Source organism: Melitaea cinxia, chromosome 19 (genome assembly GCF_905220565.1).
Source record: "Melitaea cinxia chromosome 19, ilMelCinx1.1, whole genome shotgun sequence".
NCBI classification, from domain to species: Eukaryota; Metazoa; Arthropoda; class Insecta; order Lepidoptera; family Nymphalidae; genus Melitaea; species Melitaea cinxia.
The window spans coordinates 6,589,295-6,609,914 of record NC_059412.1 but is presented as its reverse complement, the minus strand read 5'-3'; the positions used below and the strand labels follow the sequence as shown (position 1 = coordinate 6,609,914).

Genomic DNA, 20,620 nt, shown 5'->3' with positions numbered 1-20,620 from the left:
GCTATAACAATGTAAAGTCTAAAGCTGCTATTATTAGCCCAGTCTTCATTACAGTACGAAAATATTACAATTGGAATCGAGGCAATTATCAAAATGCCATGGCTAGCGGTTGCTCGCGCTAAAATTTATGATAATTACGGTTTGATGTTGCACGTTTCACACCACGGTGAGCTTTGTCCAGGTAATGCCATTACGAAATACGGCGTTCGGATTTATAATAATGTTAAAAATGTGATAATTTATTTTACATAAATAATCGCAAATTTTGTTGGGTATATACAAATGTCATAACTTTAATAATAATCATGTGCAATTTTTTTTGAGTTTTAACCGACGAAAAAATGGAGGAGGTTCTCAAGTCGACGCGTATATATTTTTCTTTTTTTTAACCAAATTTAAAAAAGGAATAGGTTACTCAATTCGACCTTGTATATATATATATATATATATATATATATATATATATATATATGTGTGTGTGTGTGTTCGGGGATAACTTCGTCGTTTATGAACCGATATTGATAATTCTTTTTTTGTTTGAAAGGAAATATCCTAAGTGTGGTACCATAATAAGGAAACCAGAATCTGATGATGGGATCCCAGAGAAATTGCGGGAAACCCTCGAAAATCCGCGTAACATTTTACTGGGTGTACCGTTTAACATGTGGTCACATTTAAATTTCATCGAGATCTGATTTCAACTTTTGGAGTAATCTTTGATAATGCGTATTTACTTGACTATTTTTTCTTCTATCTACGTTGTATTACTTGTCGATGTAATTGAAGAACACAATTATTTTATTAATAGCACATATTTAGTAAATCATCACCAAAACAGTTTCCAGAGACTGAAACAGTTTCTAAAGATTGAAATAGTTTCCAAACATTGAAATAGTTTCCAAAGATTGATCCATAGCACGATTATAATTTTGAAACTCCCCGATATTTCGGCGTCACGCTGGCACCAAGTCGCGTGTGGGAGTTTAAAAATGAAAATTTGGTAAGTCTATGCTCATGCACGTCGCCAAGACGCACGTACTTAATACGCGGCGTACGTACTTACTGTGTGGCTACGGTACTAAAGAATTTAGCCACCCCCTCTCTTCCCGTGGGTGTCGTAAGAGGCGACTAAGGGATATCACAGTTTCACTACCACCTTGGAACTTAAAAAGCCGACCGGTGGCGGGATAACCATCCAACTGCTGGCTTTGAAATACACAGGTCGAAGACGGGCAGCAGCGTCTTCGGTGCGACAAAGCCAGCCCTGCGGTCATCAACCCGCCTGCCCAGCGTGGTGACTATGGGCAAAACACATAAGTTCACGCTATTTTTGGCGAAAGCTTATGGAGGCCTATGTCCAGCAGTGGACTGTATAGGCTGTAATGATGATGATGATGTACGTACTTACACTACACACTAAACACTACACACTAAAAACTAAACACTACGCATGTATGTACACATGTACACGAGTGCGGGGACAGCTTTGTGTGCAGGCACGGTAGACTCCGATATTACGATGCTCAAACAATTAAAACAAAGAAATAATTATATGTATTCTATTCAATTATTACTGTGTACATATTTAGTTATTTAAAATCATCGCCTTTCTAGAAGCGGGAATGAGATATTATTTGCACAAGTGAATGTAGACAAAGAGTCTCTACGTTGCTTTAATAATTTCAGTTTAAGTTAGAAAATTTTCAAACAAACATGTTACGTTTAATGTATGAAAAGTAAACAAATCTCCTGTTTACCGGGATTTACGTTAAAATAACATAGTCTGGAATGTTCTTTCTATTCGTTTTGTCCTCATTAACTCAACAGCCCTTACAAAAATACCTTTGGAAGTTAGAAAACCTTATAGTTGCGTCGCGTAAACGACAAACACATGTATAAAGAAATACTACTTATAACAAGTTCTCGTGTATCCGCGTATTTTTTCCTCGCCCAAAAGGATAAACGTTGCGCAATATTTGCACTTATACGTTCTACCTAACGTTTATTATTATTATTATTATTATTTATTTACGTCGAAAGATAATGGAATAAGTACAAAACTTTTCCATCATAAATTTTAATTTTTATACTAACCGGTAACGTACACAAATTATAAATCTCTGATTTATAAAACACTATTTATTCGCCGTGAACCATCAAAGCCGACTTCGTGAATATTAAATGTAAGTCAGTAACAATAAACAACAATGTTACGATTATTTCCACCGTGAGAGCTAAGAGTTAAAAACGAAGTCAGTCTCCTTAAAACGGTTCTTTTTAAAACAATATTAATATATAACAACTTCGTATCTTGAAATAAAATACTCGGCTCCATTAATGACTGACGTAGGTGATCTTGGCGTGCCGCCAGTCCAGCGCTCTAGTCTTGAACCTTTGATATTTTCGAAAGCGGTGATAATTTACAATATGCTTAAAAAGCGCGTTATTATAGTGCTGATTGAAGTTTGTGTAAGACGGCCCTTATGCTCCCGACAAGCAAGACCGTAAACAGACGACGCATTTTGATATGGTGTCTGTGTCATTGTTTCTATCGTCTGACCTTAACCCGTTAGGTTTTCTTTGTATAATATAATAATACACCAATCTCAATCGTCCGAATTATAGAATTCATAAATTTCCTTCTTCCTGTACTTTTGTATTTCGAACATGAAAGGATGCATTTTCTTCGATGCTCGATATACCTCTACTCCTTAAATTCCCTATCTGTCTATATCTAATACCTTTAAACATATATTATGGTCGGTCTTTTTTTGTGTTATCTTATAATTCAACTTTTTAGTTAACAAAACACAAACTTTTGACATGGAATTAAACTGTTTTGTTTCGTGAACTGTATTTCAACTAGTAGGTGCGCTGTGTAGCGTTAAAAGCGCGATGAGTGGCCTGCCCTACCTTACGCGTTCAGTAATTGCGCACGCGTGTTTCACTGTACCTTAACCTCATTCTGTACAATTATTTGTCATTAATATATTACAGTTGCGCCTAATAACAGTGATTCAGCTGTTTTTTTTTTGTAAGAAATCAGTTAGTATCGTCCATAATTTGTTTTATACGTCTGTATATATAAAAATAAAATACAGCTTATAATGTGCATTATAATTATATTTTAATTGACAAACCATGACTATAATGTTCTTAATGTAACTAACTAATTCTACTTTAAAGTAGATAAGAATTATTGTTCGGTTAAATTTTATGTGACCTTCGCTGAGGTCAATTATTCAGAAATACTGCATTGATTTATTCCATCAGCAACGTTATTTATTGGCAAGAAAAACGCTATTGAATGCAAATGCGACTTATTTTACTTAAATTTTACATTATATATGCACGCTATGTAACGTAAACATTTCGATGACTTTGTGTTTTGACCATCAATAAATAGTAAGCTAAGGCAGATAATAATTACTTTTTATTTATGAACTATTATGTCATTACGAAAAGAGCTTAATCTTTGCTAAAATGCACTAACTTTTCTGCATTTATTAGTCTGTTTTTGCAAAAGTGTGTCGCTGGTAATGCCTTAATGTCGAGATATCGTCCGGGCCAGCGGATGTAACACCGCCGCAAAATATATGTAGGTATGACGACATTATAAATGTCAAATATTTGTCGTTGTCGAAAACGTTTTGCAAAATGTCTATTTATTTTTAAATTTACCTATCTAGACTCACGGCGATTGTTAAAGCTTACATTAGTACGTTTGGTTAAATTATACTTATGCACGCTGTCAGTTTTTTTGATTCTTTTGTAACCTTATTGTGCCCTTTAGCGGCAATATCCGGTCTGTGTAACCAGAATTAATCAGTTTTTTATCAATATTAATTTTTTGTTTGATTACTCTTTGTTTTAGAACTAAAAGTTTTATTTATATAATAGTATTTTTTCGTTTCAAAACAAATTTATTAAGAAAATGAGATTGATAAAACATCACACCTTATACGAAGCAGTTACCGTAAGCGTAAATGTCAATCCATCTGTGAAGTATCGGATCACGAGGTCGTCTAGTCTTCTGTAATAAATAATTATTGAAAATGCAAAACACTAACGATGTGTCCTAAGTTTCGAAATCAAGATGTTTTTATTTAGATAAGTTTATTGTTAACCCTTAATTTGGCACTGTACCATCGGCGGAACATTAAAAAGATTAAAATATTTATAACTATCGGAAAGAATTTCACTGTGTTTTTTACTTGACTATGGTAGCTTGGATACTTAATTTATGGTAAAAAAATAAATGATGGAGCTGGTAACATTCAATCTGTCAAACAGATGACAAAATGTCGTCGAAGCACTGGTCACGGTTGTTGCACAAGGTATTTATTTCATTTTTTCCTATAATATGTTAGAATTGTACAAAAAAACAGATTGGTATTTACTTATGAATGTTTAATCGTTATGTTTATAGCAAAATATAGCGAGAGTGTGCGATAATCACATCGCTATTCATTGATCAAGTTGTTTGTCCCGTCCACGGGACGTTACCAAATAGGTAACAAAGTACTGCCTCAACTGGTTGTTCCACCCAAGGGACGTTGCCAAGTTTCTAGCGTTGTTTTATTTCACTTTTAATATTATTTACTAATCACTATTAAAAATTATTTAACGCTATCTTCTGAATATAACACTTCTTAGTACCCAAAACAGCATGCTTATTACAAAAATGTTTGAAGAATGTGTTTCTTTTAAACTTTCTTGGGCTTGGTTTGATCTGCAAACTTACAATTTTTATAAACAAAACAAGCTTATTTGTGCTTTTTGTTTACATTGGTTGTGGTTTTGTCAACAGCATGCTGCACATTTTCGCACTCAAAAAATCTTAGCGCTTGTGCCTAAAGAATATGCACCGTCCGAAACAAGCGATAAATCCAGCTCTGATGATGAACAGCACTCATTGCACCCAAGCTTTGCTTCATCCCCCGCTCCTTCATTTGATTCTTCTTTAGAACGCATGCACCTACTCAGTTCCGATGATGACACGAATTGTGATACAGACGAAATGCGAAATGACGCAAACCAAGACAAAGAAAACCAATCGTCAATTGAGGATGTTCCGCTCACTCCTATTTTTCAACAGATATGCCCATTATCACCAAAATTTACCGATTATGATAACATTCCTTCCCTTTCATCCATTCCATCCCTGACTTCAATAAATCCATCGCCATCAACGTCAGCTAGAACTCCGGTAGGCCGAAAAACGAGATCCAAAAAAATGGTAACAGCTCCTGCAGCTAAAAAACCACGCAGGATACATAAATTTGCTCTGGCCTATAAATGGAAGACGGCAATATTTCGTCATAGGGCTTCAATCGATGTAAATGATGTGACTAACATTCAACTTCCTGAAGAAATCGCCAATAAGACAACTGTTGAAGAACATGATGCCACTAGCGAACAACCTGATAAAGAAGCTGCCATTGATTATTTCTTCAAATTCTTTTCTCCGGATATAATTACTGAAATAACAGAGCAAACAAATATTTACTCCGTTCAGTTGACTGGCAAATCTATCCAACTAACAGAAAATGAGTTACAAGATTTTCTAGCAATTCATATTTTGATGGGTATAGTACAAATGCCTTCCTATGTAGACTACTGGGGTAATTGTTTTCGTTTCGAACAGATTGCTGACATAATGCCACTAAAGCGGTATCAACAAATCCGAAGGTTCCTGCATTTTGTTGATAATAGCCTAGAGGACTCAGATAGATATTACAAAGTAAGAAATATATCAGAAATGATTAGAAGGAATTGCTTGCAACATGAATCCGAAAACAACTTTAGTATTGACGAAATGATGATTGCATATAAAGGGAGGAAAGCTGGTAACCGTAAGCAATACATGAAAGATAAACCTAATAAGTGGGGCTTCAAGAACTACGTCAGAGCGGGAGTCAGCGGCATGATTTACGATTTCATTTTGTATGGGGGTGATGATACATTTCGTTACCATAAATTCACCGACGACGAAGTTTCTTTAGGCTTTGGGGCTCAAATCGTCATTGCCTTATGCCAAAGCATAAAAAACAAACCAGCATTAATATTTTGCGACAACTTTTTTTCTTCGCCAGAACTTTTTTATTTATTAAGGGAAAATTATGGCATTTTCGGTTTGGGAACCATCAAGGATAATAGAATACGTGGTGCGGAAAAACTTTTGCCTGACCAGAAGGCAATGAAGAAAAAACCAAGAGGTTCATATGCGCAGGTAGTTTGTGATAAAAATAAGCTAGTTGTAGTTAAATGGAATGATAATAAGCCAGTGACGCTTATTAGTTCATTTGTTGGAGCTGAACCTGTTCAAAAAATTAAGAGGTATTCAAAAGAAGAAAAGCGCAAAGTAGAAGTCGATTGTCCACAGATTGTAAAAGAATATAACAGACACATGGGGGGTGTCGACTTAGCGGATATGTTAATATCCCTATATAAAATTCCTTTTAAGTCTAGAAGGTGGTATATTGGAATTTTCACCCAATTGTTGGAAATTTGTCTAAATAATGCATGGCTGATGTACAGAAAGAATTTGGAAGGAAAAGGTAAACCTTTAAAGGGTTTTAGGCATGAAGTATATCAATGTTTGATAAAGAGAGGAAGATCACAAGATGTTGAGAAAACAGAAAATTCTAAAATTCAAAAGCCACGTTTAGCTCGGCCTGTAAGCCCAATAAGATACGACAATGTTGGGCATTTCATCTCAACCAAAGAAGACATAGGACGTTGCATGCATTGTCATAGCAAAACAAGTGTATATTGCATTAAATGCAATGTACGGTTATGTTTCATAACTGGAAAATCACCACGCAATTGTTTTTTAAATTTTCACCAGAAATAAATAAAGGTTTTTATTAAAATCAAAGTATGTATTTTATTTGCCCCTATTTGGCAACGTACCATTTACGGGACACTAAAAATTGAGTATAGTTATCCATAACTTTGGCAATGTACCGTCAGTGGGACATTCATTATCTAAAAAACTGCAATTACGAGATTTTTAATTTTATTTTTTTGGCCTTTTTTAGACCCTATAGAACACAAATATATAGATAAAACTTGAAAATTCAGGGAGCAATTTGCTTGCCAAATTAAGGGTTAAAAAAATTCTTTTTCTGGGTCTCCATTGTGACTGTACAATGGAAGCGTAGACCTCTGCCAGAGCACTTAACTGTTCCGCTCCAAAACTCTTCTTCAAGTAACAACGATAAATAAAACTTGTATTAAAACTTTACCTATAACGTTAAAGTAATATATCAAGAATTGTAAAAAGAGTTGATTTTGACTTGCTCTCAAGCAGAAGCCTTCGATGTAGCCTTAATGTCATTTATAATATCTTTTTGAAAATGTTGTTGTCTTAATTTTCCTAAATTGGATGATCGCACACGACGACCGCTCTGGTGTAATAGTGCATGTGCCTTGTCGACGGCGCCTAAAAACCTACGGTCGCGGGTTCGAATCCCGTTCAGAGTGCACATTTGTGGTTATACAAATATTTATTTCTGGTCTGGTTGTTAGTCCTTGTGGGTCTTCCCACCGTGCCTCGTAGAGTACATAAGCTATCGGTCCCGGTTATTACACCTCCGGTCATGTACATCTGATTTTTCTAATGTGATTGATTTATTTTGGGGGGGACATATTTCAGTTGATTTAATTATTATATTAGTATAATTAATTCTTATATTTTAATTTCATTATAGAATACAGATAAGATGACCGACTGACGGAACATTTGATCCTTAAACGGCATTTAAAGTGTTTATTATTAAAAAGCAGTATTTAGTGTGAACCCGTTTTTTATGCCATATCGTGTTGTTATAATAAGTTCTATAATTTTTTTTTAAATTATTCCAATATATATCAAGAATAAACGAATTATTTTTAAAAAACTCACTTTTGTACACTAGTTTAGATTAAATGTATTCTTTTTTTTTTATTCTTTATTCAGAAAACCATCAGCTTTATAAGCCATGTATCTTACAGCTATGTATATGCTTTATAGTATTGCCAATAACAGGTTTCCCTTAAATTAACAAATAACACTGTAACAATCAAACTTACAAATTTACTATTTTGCAGAATATACATACATACGATTATATGTGTTTAAATATGTTCTGTGAAATAGTTTGCAACTGTTATGTTGTTAAAAAAAGTTATATTATCCGTGTGAAAGTCATTGAAATTTGTGAAATAATCAGATTATATAGTCAACGAGTCCTAGACTCGAGGTACCTGCTGCGGTTCATTCCAGTTCTAGTTTCCAGCGACAAACAGTAAATAAATGTTAACTAGTGGAGGTTTAAATTTACATTTTGATTGGAATTTCCACTGAGATCTGTTGTATTCAGCTCGTGTGCCGAAGTTGAACTACCGAGTTGAGTAATGAATGAATTTATTCGCACTCGGGTGTTCCTACTGAAAATATAATTGTTCTTATCGTATGCACTCACTATACATTCCGATGAGAATTGTATTATCAAATTAACAAGCTACTTTTGGTTTTCGAAATTAAGTTCAAACTGTTTTAATGTTAAAAGACACGTTTATTTTTTAATCTCAAAGAATGAAGTCTTTGAATTCTTGCAATTATTGTAATGACTGTACCGATTTAGAAATTTGAAACTTTTTCACTTTAAAACTATGAAACCGCTTATTATAAGAATAAATTTGATATTATAAGGAGGAGGATATACTGAGTAATTTTTTATTCAAATACTCCCGCCGTACGCATAAAATATGTATGTATAATGTTTAGTCGTGTTAATTGTTAACATTTCTTTGTATTACTTACTGTAGTTAACGTGTTTATAAAGTAATTACCCTTTCTCAATTAGGAATGAATAAATGTTAGTCACATCTTTGTTGACATTAAGTATCCTCTTCGACAAAAAGACTACACATCAATGTAAGCTGCATTCAAATTGGTTCCATATCAAGAATGTGTTAATAGACTCTTTTAAAATTTTATGTTCAATTCTTCCGATGAATAGTTTGCTCTTTTCGACCTTTACTTTTCGAACAACTATGCATGGAATGTGCTGTAAGGGATGCAATTTTTTTTGTTTGTTTGTCTCTATGGAATTCTTCTATTATGTTTACTATAAATCCTTCCGAGTTGGTTAAGTCAACATTTGTCGTACTATTTTATTTGCGATTAGTGATAAGATAGAATACAAATTGAAAGTTTTGAATAAATGCTCCATTAATCGAATCACGTTTAATACTTTTGAAGTTAAATATAATATCTACATGTACTAAATATCGAATTTCAAAAAATATTATAAAGAATTAAAGAAAACAACTAAATATAAATATTGAGGTCTGTTACGAAAAGCTTGGACGCTAATATAACAAGTAATTAGACCTAAGCGTCGTCTAGCCACAAAAATACCGAGATCTGGGTTCTTGGTTCGGTTTTATCTAGGTCACGTTTAGCGTCAAAACCGCTAATTGACTTGTGATATTCCCCCCAGATACCTTTCACATTAATATTCATATAATATGACACGATAATTGATAATACAGTGCCATAACATAATTATGCTTTAGACGTTCAAAATGTATATTGTGTGTTTTATTTAAGCTATCCATGTAAATTATTTATGTGTAAATATAAGTATCTATTATGCACACGCGTTCAATTGTTTCTCAAGTAACTTAATGCCTGTGATTTATGTAACAACCGACTGTTAAACAAATTTATATATATTTTTAAATTAATAAATATACAAATATTACACACGGAGCGGAAAGTAGAGTCACACCACTATGCCAGAGTCATCAAGGTTTTATTTTTACTAGTAACTTCTATAATTTATTTATCGTCTTATATTGTGCATATTTATATTAATATAAAAATATATTATGTAGTTTTTGTTATATATTGATGAGAAGTTCCGTACCTATTCTGTATTCCTTTTGTCTTTGGCATCGTTTTTCCTGCTTCGATACGGAGAACAGTTACGTATACGTCTCCGCCAAAATATTCATTGTTATATAAACAATAAAAGTTCAGCAATTATGATCAATGCTATTAATACGCTGCAGTTGGAATTCACACGAAATTCGCTTGTGTGTCTGTATTTGTTTGTGCATGATGCCTACTTAATGCGCTTGAATTTTTACGTTTGTGTGATATCAGAATGTTTATAAACAAAAAATTAAAATAATAAAAAATATGTATAGTATATATTATAATAATAAAATGTGTATCATTGGGAAGTAAACATGGGAAGACAAATGTATATTGCAGTTTTCTCAACTTTCTTTGCCACAAAAATAAAGTTTAGTTCAATTAAGTCGTTTTCTTTGACGCTCTAAGTTAGAGACAACATTAGTTCAGTAAACACTGCTAATGTTTTCACTGTTATTTGTTTAAGACGAATTAAACTAAAATCATTAACGTCTCGGTTACTTGTAAACATTTTAAAAAGTAAATGTTTAATTATTATCACGTTACGTCTGAAAGCAGTTGATGAAACCGAATAACGTTTTTTTATTCATGACTTGTAAAGCTGCTCATATGATCATGCAGATAATCAAATTATAATTTTTACAAAACTTTATGAATAGGCAAAAACATTATTACTAAACAAAATATTATACTACCCAGACCATATTTGTAAAAATATTTATCGTTTTTGGTTCTTTAATATACTTAGGTACTAATCGCCATCCTCCTCTACGAGTGGCGTTTTGCGATAACTCTCTTTCACGAAGATTGAGCAAATACTTTTACTTAAAACGATTTCAATAATTTTCCAAAAGAAAATTCCATTCTCTTCTTGATTAAATGAAATATTATTCACATCACAGCAATACATAATATAGAAAAATTTGAAAAGCCATGGGTACCGAAGTCCACTCGGTCGCAACTACTTAGGAGCCAGGTGTAAACAGATAGTAATTTGTTGTATTTTTACGTCCATGACGTATATTCATTGATTTTTTTTTTAATCAAAAGGTGATGCTTGTCATGTGGTCCGATTTAAATGTCATTGGGATCTCACAAGTACTTTTCGAGCTTTATCTAATGATGCGTATTTACTATTTTTTTCGTCGACTTACTTTGTTAAAATTTATTCTAGGTCTGATAAATGTGTATAACTTGATAACGCGTATTTCCTTGACTAACGTACGCTGAATTGCTTGTCGATGTAATTTAAGTTGGTTATTTTTGGAGCGCAAATAAGGGTTACTAACAAATAAAAATGTTAGGTGTCAAAGATAAAGTGAACGGAGCTATCGCAAAACGCCAATGGCGATTAGTAAGTGTAATAAAGAACTCCAATAACGTTAATTATTTTTACAAATATGGTCTGGGTAGTATAATATTTTGTTTAGTAATAATTTTAACAAAAATTAGTTTAGTTTAATTTTTTATTTTAAAATTTATGTCTTGTTACCTTGTTTTTTATTTTATTATTTTATGATAATAATTTCTTATTTATAATTCTGGAGTATCTTTAAAGTCGTACATCGTCTACTCTGCTTGCGTCGTTGGTTGAGAACCGTATCTATCAACTCATGCGTAATGGCTTTACAATATCACGCACCTGGTACTCGCCATTATCCCATAAACAATACATTTTATAATAATTATGAAATGAAAAAAAAAAACAAACTAACAAACGTAACTAAACGTTATACATGGATGAGGGTGATTAAGAAGAATTAAAAATACATCATAGTAAGTAATCAAATCATACCTATACGAGAATTTTAATGAGTACGACGTCAAACATTTTAATTGATCATCTCATACTGTAATACATTGTAAAAATTTATTACCCACCAGTTCAATACAATGTTATGCGCAACCATGGGATCTTAGATTTTTATATCTCTTTTGTAACGACACTGGGTCACTCACCCTTAAAACAAGAACACAACGCACGGCAAGGGGTTAGAAAATAAAATATAAAAATTTAATTACACTTTTATACTTAGTCAGAATCCATTACGTAACATTGTAGAAGGTAGTCTATGAAACTACTGATTTTATAAGTAAATTATATGTAGGCTCCAAGTTTTTATCCCAAACAAATAAAAGTGGTTTCTTTTCTTTGATCTGGCTAATTACAGTATCTGCAGATCCGACTTTTAAAGATATTTTCGTTATAGAACAGATTAATTAGAGAAGACATACGCAATGAAGGAAGACGCTAGAAGTACGCGGTAAACTTGAATTCGAGGAAACAGCCCGTGTCGCCTAACCATTTCATAAAGGGTTATGTTTGTATTATTTATGTATGTACAAACAGAAATATTACGTATGTAGTCGGACAGGGGAATATAAATCCTAAAGAGTTACCCTTCAGAGCTCGATATTATCGGAGCACTTTCTGAGGATACCTCGCGCACGACATATGAAGAGACAAATTAAAGTGAAACGATACAAGTGGGACGGTTAGCACACTACACAAGGTCTTCGACAGTGATCGATCTAAGAGTTAGCGCATAGCGGTAGAATTTATTGCGACTTTTTTTTCAACGAAATGTGTGCCAAAATAGTATATTATGTTACCAAGCATGTACGGTAAAATGTTACGCTAACTCTACTAAAATCTACGAATGCAAAGCAATATCTTTTCCATACTGTATTGAAATCATACTAAGTCTCTGACCAGAAACTGCTCGATATTAATCGTTTACAGAAGCTAAATAGTGAAAACGATAATATTAAAACTCTTAATAAAATATGCCCGAACACCAAGACGTCGTAATATTTTATAGTGTAATAAGATTAGTCCGTGGCTGAAACGTTCTGACATCGAGTAAAGTCATGGATTGCCCAGTTTGTGCAATTATTTTCCGTTTCATACTAAAAGTCGTATCGCATTCTTGCCGTAGGTATGGCAGTGCGCGCTGGCACTCTCAGAGTAGTACTTGCAAATATGTTGCGAGCTTCTGTGGACACGCCCAATGATTACTAGCTATCGTTTGAGTTGGAAGCCAGTGCGTATGTGTATACAGATGGACGAACATGTATTGTATGTATGTTTTAATCTTTTGTGCAGACATTCTTGAATTTGCTTACAAGCGAATGTGCCATTGTTATATTTATGTAGGTTTTAATGTTTTGTTTTAATACTTTTTATCGCTATACTTGTTTTACATCATTACGAAGTTTTACATTTATACTGTTGTTATTATTAAGAGTATCAATATATCTATATATCCTCCTATCTATCCACTTACTTCCTTTTAGCTAGTTTTATTATAAAGACAACAGGCAAAATGAAGTAGGTGTCACGGCTAAAACACCATTGACAATGAAAGGGCAAAGTACTTGAGGCTTTGTTGATCATACGTATGATGATATTACAATATCATTGAACTAGTAATCTTTTTTTTACAGAATGAACTCGTGTACGTACATACACATTTTTGCTTGAATTTGGCACTTGAACTAAATAAAAATGTGTTAACAAGATATTTAGAAAAAAAATGTTTTTTTATTTTTATTCAATTATTAATTATTAGTGACCCCAATCGGCTTCTCACGAGTACAAAATATGTCATAGGTAAAGGACGCGTCAGCCCATTCAGCTATGAATGATTTTTTTAGAGTTGCGTATTAATTTGTAACTTATCATCTAAAGTACTCGATTAGGTAGTCATAATTATGTAAAAGAAAATTTTAAATTATATAATATTTGAAAAAAAGATTACTTATTTAAATAAGAGATGATAACAAATTAAGATAAATAGCTTCATAACTTAATATATTATTATGTTACTTTATTTATTATTATATCATGTTAAAATTGTAGATCTTTACTTCTAAATTTTGAGGATGAGAATATCTCACTAAAATGTAATCTAATTTTACCAAGAGAATTTAGGGATCCAAACTTTAAAAAAAAGGCGTAACGATATTCACTCATATATTTATTTTAATAGCAAAATTTTTACTTCCATTTTTGAAAAGTTTAATTGTTAAAATAAATATTAATTAAAAGTCTTGTCTAGTTGTTATAATAATGTACAATATTTCTCAATCACAACACAACACAGCGTGACCTATTGTCGTCTTAGAGTATCAACTTAAAAGCCCCGCGCTCTCTCAGCTAATTAGTATTTAAAGGCAAGATGTAGATCGATATTGTTCATTTCCTCTTATCGATTCACGTTTTAATAAGTATTTACGACCTAGTACGGCTGCCGTATTTATAATTTTTTTTTTTTATCAAATTCTTTAACTCTCTATTTCTTTCTTCAACAATTATTCAACTGTTCAGTAATTAATTTCTGTTATGTATTCAGTGTTCTGAAATATTTGCATACAGTTTTCATTTAATCTTGATAAAGGAGGCTATATCTAAATTATAAAAAAAAAAACTGTCCCAACATACTTATATTAAAAAATATGTGATATGCTTGAATTGAGCTAACGTGCTGCTTTTATTTCCTTTTTTACGAACATTCAATACATTAATTGCACGATATTTTTATTTCATATCGAACTTGATATATGACATGAAGAGAAACCAATTTTTACTGTATATAAAACCTCGTTTAAAATAGGAATGAAAAAGAAAATTAGTAGGCAGCATAAAACATACTAAAAAATATTCATCTTGATGTGTTAAATGGTAAATAACGTGTGCGCATTGGAAAGCTGACAAGGTCGCGGGACAGCTGATAACCAGTCCCGTCACACCGGTACGCTTCGTACGATCAAGCCTCGCTTATTCATAGCCGTGTTGAGAATATACTGCTTTGATGAGGGCGATGATTTACGGATCTGTTACGTATTACTCTATTAAAATGTGTTAGAAGGAGATTTAAAATGTTATACATATAAATGTTATCAAAGCTTTTTGTAGGTAATACCTACTTTTCAATGCATATTTTCCTCTGTCTAAAGGTTCTCTGGAAGAGATCGCTATTAATCGATAAGACCGCCCTTGTACATTACTAACTATGTGTAAATAACTGCTTTATGTAAATCTTTCCTGAGTGAGGTATATACTATTTTCTTTTGTTTTAATTTTGTCGTATGTATTTTTTACGTAAATAGGTAGTTATCATTTAGAACTAAAGAGTAGGTATATGAAATTTATCGCACATGCAAATGTAATTTTAATATCATAACTATCTACTTGAACGCTTTGCGTGTATACTATTGTGCAGTAACTCTATATGTCTTGAAAATCCGAGTCAAATTGTTTTATTAATATCATTTTTTTATATAAATGTTACACTAGCCGGAATCTAATCTGCAGCTCACAGTAATAACTTCGTTACTATACCAGGACGTCTATCAATTAATTGACCATTATACGTAATAAGCGACGCTTTATCAATAGTGAACTCGTTAATGATCCCGATCTAACGATTACCGAGTTTTTTCTGTCTTTGAACGACGCACAGCTGATAAACCGGCATCCTCATAACTCTCAACAACAAACACCTGCCGAATTCAATGAGATTTAGTCTTACTACCGGTTTTCTGTATTGATACAGACGCTGTACGACGATAACGAAGCAATGAAATCTTATATCAATTGATAATTATAATTGATGTGTCAATTATAGACTGTTTAATGTGTTGGGACTGTTGAACACTGGGTTTAAGATATATGCCACTTTTTAGGTGCTTGAAATATTATAGTCAATTCGACGAAATGCATTTGTCTTAAAATTACACTTAGCTACAAGTTATAGCAGTTACGATATATTTTTTTTTTGTATGAAAAATACATGTCACATAAAACGTTTATATTATGATCATAGATATAGTAAAAAAAAGTAGATAATGCGCGGCCTTTGTTGTTAGTGAAGCCACAAAACTCGGCTCCTTCAAGTAAATACACGCGCTCACGCACACATATGCATCAAACTACGCTCATTTTCGTTAGTATGTCACGAGGCTTCATACAGTAACTTTGCTTATAAAATGCCGTCTTGTGTGATTAAATGGTGCAAAAACAATTCCAAAGTAAACAAAAAATCTGAAGGAATATCGTTTCACACGTAAGTACATATAAAACTTTAAATTTATTGTTATTCCAAAATAATATTGAGGTTATTCGGAACTTATAATTTCAATGTCACGAAATGATGTACCCCGAAATGTGGGTAAGTAAATTGTACGCAATCAGAAAAATAATTAAGTAAAAAGTAGACATAGTTATTGTTTTTTTTTCTCGTGTTATTTTATGTTACATAAATTGAAAATAAAAAAATCAAAATATATTTATGAATTATTAACTCGTTTGTTTTATGTTTTAACTTTTTACAATTTTTGAGCAAACTAGGTACCCATATTTTACTATCAAATTACATGGTTTTAGGTTTCCAACGAATATTTTAATAAGAGGTGAAGGTAGCGGCTGTAAGACTGAGAAAATGACCACGATTATGCTGGCCATGCGCATAAAGTGAATTTAATACGATTAGTGATTGAAAAATATTTGAACATAAAACTACATCATATTAGTAAAATGCAAACAATGACGATGACTCTGAGTTCTAAGCGACAAAAATTTAAAAAACTTATACAACATAAAGGATTCTAGGTTTAAGAAAAATAGTTAAAAAAAACCGACTGCAAACTGAAAAGAGATAAACAGAGGGGATAGGAAGTGTCCATTCATACTAATATCTTACGAATATATTTTTTTATTATTCTACCGATTTTTTGTTTTATTTTTAGTAAATTTATTTAAAAGTATAAACAGGTTTTTATTTTCACATACCCATTTTACCTATATTAAATTAATTGTTTAATAAAAATTTTAGGGACTTTTTTTAAAAGGTGTCAACACTTCACTCACTCACACATCTTTAAAAAAGTGGCTTCAGTTTTCTGTTCTAGGTGCGTTATCTACCTTTTTTTACTTGATCTATGATTATGATTTAAATAAGCTCCTTATTCCGTCGATATAAGGGCTTTTTTTATTTGACTGTAATTGATGATTGAACTACTCAGTCGAAGACAAAAGAACGTTAATTAATCCTATTGTAGGATAGGTAACAGCGTTTCAAAAAGAATCAAAATAAATAAGGCCTACTTTGTCAAGTGCGCTAAATATTTTCTCACCGTTAAAATATTTTCTGCTATTTTTATTATATCGCTAAATGGTACCCATTTTTAACCAACTTCAAAAAAGTTGGAGATTCTCATTTCTACGCATTAATTATTATGCATTATTTGTTACTAGTTTTTATTTTTAATGTTCCAGAGACATTGATCGTCATTTGATAACTTATCCTACATTATACATTAGGGCTCTATGAGTTGTCTACATTCACTGTTATAAACGGTCTCATATTAAAGTTACCGCTTGTAAAGGAAACAAATAGAAAACGCTTCTCGGTTTACTTACAAACTTTAATATTCATTACGTATATTCTGCCATGGTAATTTTACTTAATAGCGTTTTGCCCGCATCTTGTGTTCGTTTGATATAGAATTTACAACCTGTTTCATTTTCTACTTACATTAAAAACTTAACGAGAATTTAAAAAAATTAAAAAAAAAGTTACAATACAGAGGTATATTTATAAGATTATTTGTAGGAGCTAATCTCAGGGAGTACTGAAATGATTTAAAAATTATTTCATCACAAGAAAGCTAAGTTAAATAAAGGCTATATTATATTTCACCATGTGTAGAACAAGTCGAAAGAAGATCTAGTCCTTTAGTACTGCATTGCTTATCCGCAAAGTAGCGTGGGTCAGCTAGTGTAAGCTTATAAAATTGTTTCTATACAGGTACTTTTGTTCTACTGATTGACTGCCAATTTTTTTAATCTTTTTTAAAGTTTTTTCTAAGTTTCTTTTTCCTTCTATTTTATTTTTCTCCGTTATATTGATACTATCATTTCGTTAATCTTACCAATTCTCACTCCACTCAGTTTCGATTGAGGAATGTACCACAATGTTGATGCCATGCACGGCACAAAGTGGAAAGCACCGCAATGTCTTAACGACTCTGTGTCGGCTCAGCGCTATCATTCAGACAAACTCACGCTGCTTAACTAGAGACTGCACCTTGTTCTGTTGTATTCGCAAACTGTGCCTTTGCACACCTATTCTATATTTTAGCTAAGGGTCTTTTTAAGAACAATTGGTTCATTTATTGTTATTAATACGATTTGTAATTTTATTGATTTTAGGTAAAAATATTTTTAATCCCTTATTATAGTCTATACTTAAACAATAAACGTATATTGATTGGCATTCAATAATTTTGTGCGTAAGTAATTTTAAGCGACATCTAAAGACTCATTAATAAAACATAATCAAAAATGTCTCGCCTAAATGATGAATGGTACATTCAAAATCTCGAAATGGATTTTCGTTTGATCGAATTAGCTGTCAGTAGGGTGCTTGTACTCATATGCCATTCGATGCGGTTCGCTTAGTCTCCATAGAAGGAGGCTAGCGGTCGGAATACATTCATAACATATATAGCCTGAATGACTAGACTTAATATTGAGGGTTATCTGTACGGTGTGGAGACCGATTCCTTGGTTGATAACACAATTGCTTTCTAAGTAATGGTCAGAAGTTGAATAATTACTTGAACATATTTATATATTCTAACTATGTGATGTACATATATTAAACTAGCTACGCCTTGCAGTTTCACTCACTTCATTTCCGGTCCCGTGGGAAAATTAGGATACAATGTTGTTCTTTATCTCCAGCTATCTACGCAAGTTTTATCTACAATTAGATCAGTAGTTTTTGAATGAAAGAGTAATAACCACCATCCTCACAAACATTCGTATTTGTAATGTTAAGTAGGAATAATGTGATTTTTTTTTTTTTTTTTATTTGTTCAAAACACAAAAAACACATAGTTAAAACTTATACATAAGCCTGCCACGAAAACTCACAAGAGCTTATCCGGACAAGCCGCCGCGTCGCATATCATATTATCATATAATATCTTTATCGTACCGTACCATGTTAGGCCATTAAATTTAAACTAAGGTAATTACCAAAATTTTGTAACTATTAAACGCTTAAAGATTTTAGTAAATGTTCTTTTAGTGATCTTCTATATTTGCGTTTGTCCAGGTATAACTCTTGTAGGTCTTCGGGAAGTTCATTAACAAATGCAGGTATAATAGTGTTTAACATTCTAGCTCCGTAAAAATTCCTAGCATTCGGCACAACAAATTTTTTTGAGTTTTGGATATTTCTTAGGGTATTGGGTCTACATTTTTCGATTAATAAAGAAGGATCATTAACTTCATTTAGGATATTGAATTTCACCAAAGTAAATACATCCATGACATTACAATATTTAAAAATATCACCTTCATTCAAGATACATTTATTTTTAAATTTTGGGATAATGGTTTTTAATAAACGTAACTGTAAAGCATAAATATTATTTAAATGTGTTTTATAGGTCCTACCGTAGCTACTCAGTCCATAACTGATAACAGATTGAGCCAGGGCTAGATACAGTGTTCTACAAATTTTATATGGGAGCTTATGTTTCAATATAAACAATCTACTAAGTAGAGATCTTAATTTAGAGCAGACGAGGTCTATGTGAGGCTTCCAGCTAAATCTGTTATCAATAACGATGCCGAGATAAGTATGTTGATTTACTTTTTCTAACAGTGGACATTGACAATTCAAACTAATACGACTACTATGGAAACATTCATGAGTGTGGGCCATGATAGCAGGGGAGGTGATAGGTACATTATGGGAAGAATGTATATGTATAAATTTAGTTTTTTGAGCGTTAATCACCAGCCCAACATCGTGGGCCCATTTACAAATAAGATTATAGTTGTTTTGCATAATATTTTCAGCTTCAGATACTGATCTATGTGCCGCAATCAAACAAGTGTCGTCGGCAAATTGATAAATGGAGCCTTGTTTTATCAAATTACACATTTCATTAACATAGAGGAGATATTCAATTGGCCCAATTACAGATCCCTGTGCTGTGCCATTTGTGGTTGGATACATATTACTATAGCAATTGGCAACTTTAACGGTGGTAAAGCGATTCGCATGATAATCTTTTATTACATTTAGTAAAGGGCCTTGAATCCCATTTTGTGATAATTTACTGTATAAAGTATTGAAATCTAGCATATCAAAGGCTTTTGAAAAGTCTATAAATAAAGTAATTACATGATATTTTTCATTAAGATAGAAGTTTATTTCATCTGTAAATTCCCTTAACAAGTCAGTAGTGCTTCTGTTTTTCTGAAAGCCATACTGTTTGTGGTTAATGATATGATTGTTTCTCAGAAAAGATGTTATTTGATCCCCTAGAAATCTTTCAATAATTTTATCGATACAAGACAGTATAGTGATGGGTCGGTAGTTACTGTAATCATTATGCTTGCCCTTTTTGAATATGGGTCTTATAAATCCGACCTTGAGACTGCGAGGATATAATCCTGTATCCAGACAGCGGTTTATTAGGTGACATATAACAGGTACTAGCACATCAGATAAATATTTTATTTCGCGCGCACGGATTCCGTCATAACCTGGACTTTTATTTAAGTTGATACGTTTTAAGATTTGGGCAACAGCTTCGTGATTAGCGCGTTTTACTCTTAAGGTCATAGTGGGTTTTATTTCGTACAAATTTGGATCTAAAAGTTTA

The 20,620-nt window shown here is 32.4% G+C and overlaps 1 protein-coding gene across 1 annotated transcript in view; it reads left to right on the top strand.

The window, feature by feature from the left end:
- The first annotated feature begins 4,301 nt into the window (after positions 1 to 4,301).
- LOC123662689 (piggyBac transposable element-derived protein 2-like) overlaps positions 4,302 to 20,620 on the top strand; it is a 39,272-nt gene continuing 22,953 nt past the window's right edge. Inside the window, exons 1-3 of the mRNA XM_045597493.1 lie at positions 4,302 to 4,337; positions 4,811 to 5,006; positions 5,043 to 6,740. Of these exons, the coding sequence (XP_045453449.1) occupies positions 4,302 to 4,337; positions 4,811 to 5,006; positions 5,043 to 6,740 (1,930 nt within the window). The remainder of the gene's footprint in view (positions 4,338 to 4,810; positions 5,007 to 5,042; positions 6,741 to 20,620) is intronic.